Raw genomic sequence first — 3,840 nt, forward strand, 5'->3', positions numbered from 1 at the left:
AATTATATCATAAAAGTCTATCATCAAAGTCAATCATCAAAGTATATTATAAAAGTCTATCATCAAAGTCTATTATAAAACTCCATTATCAAAGTCAATTATCAAAGTTTATCATAAAAGTCTATCATCAAAGTCAATTATCAAAATCTAATATAAAAGTCTATCATCAAAGTGTATCTTCAGACTATCATCATTTTTTCATGAAAGTCTATAATCAAAGTATATCATCAAAGTCTATTATAAAACTAAATTATCAAAGTCAATCATCAAAGACTATTATCAGTCTTTCAGGAAAGTCTATAATCAAAGTATATCATCAAAGTGAATCATTAAAGTCTATTATAAAAGTCTATCATTATAGTCTATCATCTAATATATTATAACTGCCTAACGCCAAAGTTTATCCAGAAATATAGAAATTATTCCCTGGAAAATAAACATAATTCCTGTAAAAAAAAATCTAAAAATGTGTACTATATTCACTAGGTCTATTAAATCGGAAAAGTCATCCTCTACTGTATAAATCTAAACCGTACTAATCGAAGACTTTAAAATAGCATAAGAATAAACTGCACACAAAGATACTTTACTGTATATGTGCAAAGAAAAGATAATTTATGTATACAAAACAATTTTGTGTACTTGGTACGTTTTAAAATTACAAACCGCACTGATCGTATCCGTACTATGAGAATAATCATTTATGTATAAAACAATATATTGTACTATAAAAAATTCAGACTTATTGAAGGCGCACAATTTTCTCCATAAATTTTAAGAAATCATTGCTAGAAATAAAATGTTTCATACTAAAATAGAAAAATGATTGCATTATTGTGGATTTTATTATAATTAATAACTGTAACAATTTATACAGATTTAGTAATTATTATTTATTAATATATTAAAAAAATTCTATTTATTTATGTTTTGTGGTATAATTATTGTATTTGCTAATAATATATAATACGATATTTTTTTTTAATATGATAGTTATTTCAAATTTAGGATGCATAGACATAAACTAAATTTAATGATTGAAAATTAAATTAGGTTTAAAGTTTAATATTGTAATTACATTAAATAAGCAATACAAATTTAATTGAAATAATAATTCAATTTACGTTATGTTCGAATATAATAATTTCACTAATGTTTACTACAATTAAATAAAATACGTGTATCGATCGAACAGTACGCAACTAAAGCATTTTAACTCAATTACCGCTGATTTTCGATGATGCAAGTGTTTTCATTGGAGGCATGTGTTTATTATCGTTTTTTTGCCATCGTTAGTGAGGATTCAGCAAGTAATTAAACCATCCATAGAAAATCAATTCGCGAGTTTACACTCTTTTTTTTTACTCCCCGAAATTAAATATTACGAATTGGGGTCGAAGGTTTTTTTTTGATCAGTGGATGCCCCGGGTCCGTTCAATAGGTAAATGGGTTTCGGCCCTGCGAATTGACAGTTGATTGGCGTAAATTGTACGGCTGAAATACGTCCGATCTGAGGGGATGAGGGTTAGGGGGACGACGATGGTAATGCCATCATCTTTGTCCGGCCGAGCCCAAAACCTCCCGGTTCAATTTTCCGATTGACGTTTCCATTATTGGAAGGACGGCGCGTCGCAAACAACGGGTCCGGTGGATGAAAACAGAGAGAGAGAACAAAAAAGAGTTTTTGATGGTTTTAAAGTACCTGGAGCAGTTGGGGCAAAGTCTCTTTGCCGTACTCGTCGAGCATTCCGTTGGTGGCGTGCAGTTGCTGCACGTAGGCATTGTGCGAGTCGAAGTATGCACTCAAAGTGTCCGTCGAGGGAGATGTCAGGTACAGGAGGTATGCATTCTTGTACTCCTGTCGACACTAAAAAAATAAATACAAAAATTTAAATACAATCTGAAAAAGTTGCAATGTTAATATTATGAATTAAACTAATATTAGAACAACTATTAAACGAGAGCGGAAAGACTTAGGTATTAAGCTCTTTCATTATCTCTCAGCATATTTGAATATATTTGTTTCCCGAGATATTTTTCTTTTTGTTACCGGGATAAAACGCGAAACACAAATTATTATTGATAATATTCATTTGTTTTTCCGCCCTATTATAATTATTAGATACAAATTTTCTCACTGTTATATAATAACCTAAAATATATTAATATTAAAAAAATCAATGACGTTAAAAAAATATTATTAATTTATATTTAAAGTGTATTAGTTGTTTTTGGTTCTATATAAATTATGGTTGAGGAATGTTGAGCAAAAATTGAAACTTTGAAAATTACATTTTTCATTAAATCATTAAATGCAATATTTATGGATTTCCATGTATTATCTACATGAATTATTATATAACAAAAGTAAAGTTGTGAAATATATTTTAATTATGTTTTAATAAACATAGAAACATTGACTTAAAATTGGATTTCGTCGATTATCGTTTTTAAACTCTTAAAGAAATATTGTCATTAAATACAATTTAGGGATTTCTAAGTAGATTAAATTTAGAGTTATTTGTGTCTCATATCATGCATGTACAATTTACATTGAAAAGTCATTTTATAAATTTATGCATAATTAGATGAAAAATAAATTTTATTAACGTCTTTGCATAAAGCTTAAATAATTTATTTTGCCACGTGTACACATTTAAATACATGTATTTGATTATATTTAATTACTACTATTAATCAAATTATTTCTTTTAAATTTTATTTATGTCTTGTAGCATAATATATAAATTAATGTTGATAATATATATTTATGAAATTGTTTAATAGATCAAATGTGTATAATATCAATGACTACAAGAAACGAATCGAACAGATTTACAATTTATAAGCGTCAACTTGGGAATAAACTGTACTTTTCCAAGTGAACCATAAATTGGCAAAGGTTAGTCTTAGATCATGCGAAATAATTAGCGGTCCGTGTCGGATTAATGATCCCCCCAATAAATCCCACTCGACCACTTCAAGAGCTCAGCTCTAAAACCCCAAATTCCAGCGGTTAACCCAAAGCAGTAAATCTTCAGTCACTCGCAAAGCACCATAATATAACACTAAATGCATACTTTCACTAATTTCTCTTCAGTTTTGGCGATGATCGTCTCGTAGCTCTCCCGATGAGTAAACACCTTCCTGGACTGGATCTTCCTAAAGAAGGACTTCTCCAAGAGAGGCCTAGACACCTGCCTTCCTAGGATCGAAGCTATATCACCCAAAGCTTGCGAATCGATCTCAACTTCTTGGAGGAGCGTCTCCCAAGTGTGGAATAGAGAACTAGCACACGCAGGTCTGCAAAGAATTGGATGATGACTTTTGGAACTATTGTAATTAGAAAGTTTCACTCACCTTTCCTTTCGAAGTTCCCCATTTCTTTTCCTGAAGTTTGCGACGAGATGCTGCAGCTCGTCGGCGTGCTGCTCGTACATCTGGCTCAGCTGCTGAGTGAAGTCAGAAACTGGAAGAGAAAACAGAGCGTCAGACAAGAAGAGAAAGAAGAAAAAAATAGGGGAATTAAACGTGAATCATTAAACACTTTTCCATATTTAATTCATCCAAGTTTGCCGACAACTCGAGAAGAATTTTCGTCCGAACTTTTAATTGATTTGCTTGCTTGCTCTTAACTTTATTACAGACTCTATTTTGCATTGCAAAGCCGTTGCGAAATAAAATTGGAAAAAAAAAGAGGACGGTCTTTGTTGGCTTCGCCGGTACTGTGTGTTTATACCGGGTAAGGACTTCTCCTCACTTATTAAAACGGTTTACATTGGTACCATTAATAATGCAACGACTCCCCGGAGAGACTACCCTGAATTATATTCGCGTACG

The 3,840-nt window shown here is 31.2% G+C and overlaps 1 protein-coding gene across 1 annotated transcript in view; it reads right to left on the minus strand.

Moving 5' to 3' along the window:
* LOC108557015 overlaps nt 1-3,466 on the minus strand; it is an 11,024-nt gene extending 7,558 nt beyond the window's left edge. The window contains exons 1-3 of the mRNA XM_017913390.1: nt 3,361-3,466; nt 3,081-3,303; nt 1,703-1,867 (exon numbers count right to left, since the gene is read on the minus strand). Coding sequence (XP_017768879.1) covers nt 1,703-1,867; nt 3,081-3,303; nt 3,361-3,440 — 468 coding nt within the window. The 5' untranslated portion in view covers nt 3,441-3,466. The remainder of the gene's footprint in view (nt 1-1,702; nt 1,868-3,080; nt 3,304-3,360) is intronic.
* Nucleotides 3,467-3,840: the final 374 nt, after the last annotated feature.

The sequence above is a fragment of the Nicrophorus vespilloides genome, unplaced genomic scaffold (assembly GCF_001412225.1).
Source record: "Nicrophorus vespilloides isolate i.1.1-1 unplaced genomic scaffold, Nicve_v1.0, whole genome shotgun sequence".
NCBI lineage: Eukaryota > Metazoa > Arthropoda > Insecta > Coleoptera > Silphidae > Nicrophorus > Nicrophorus vespilloides.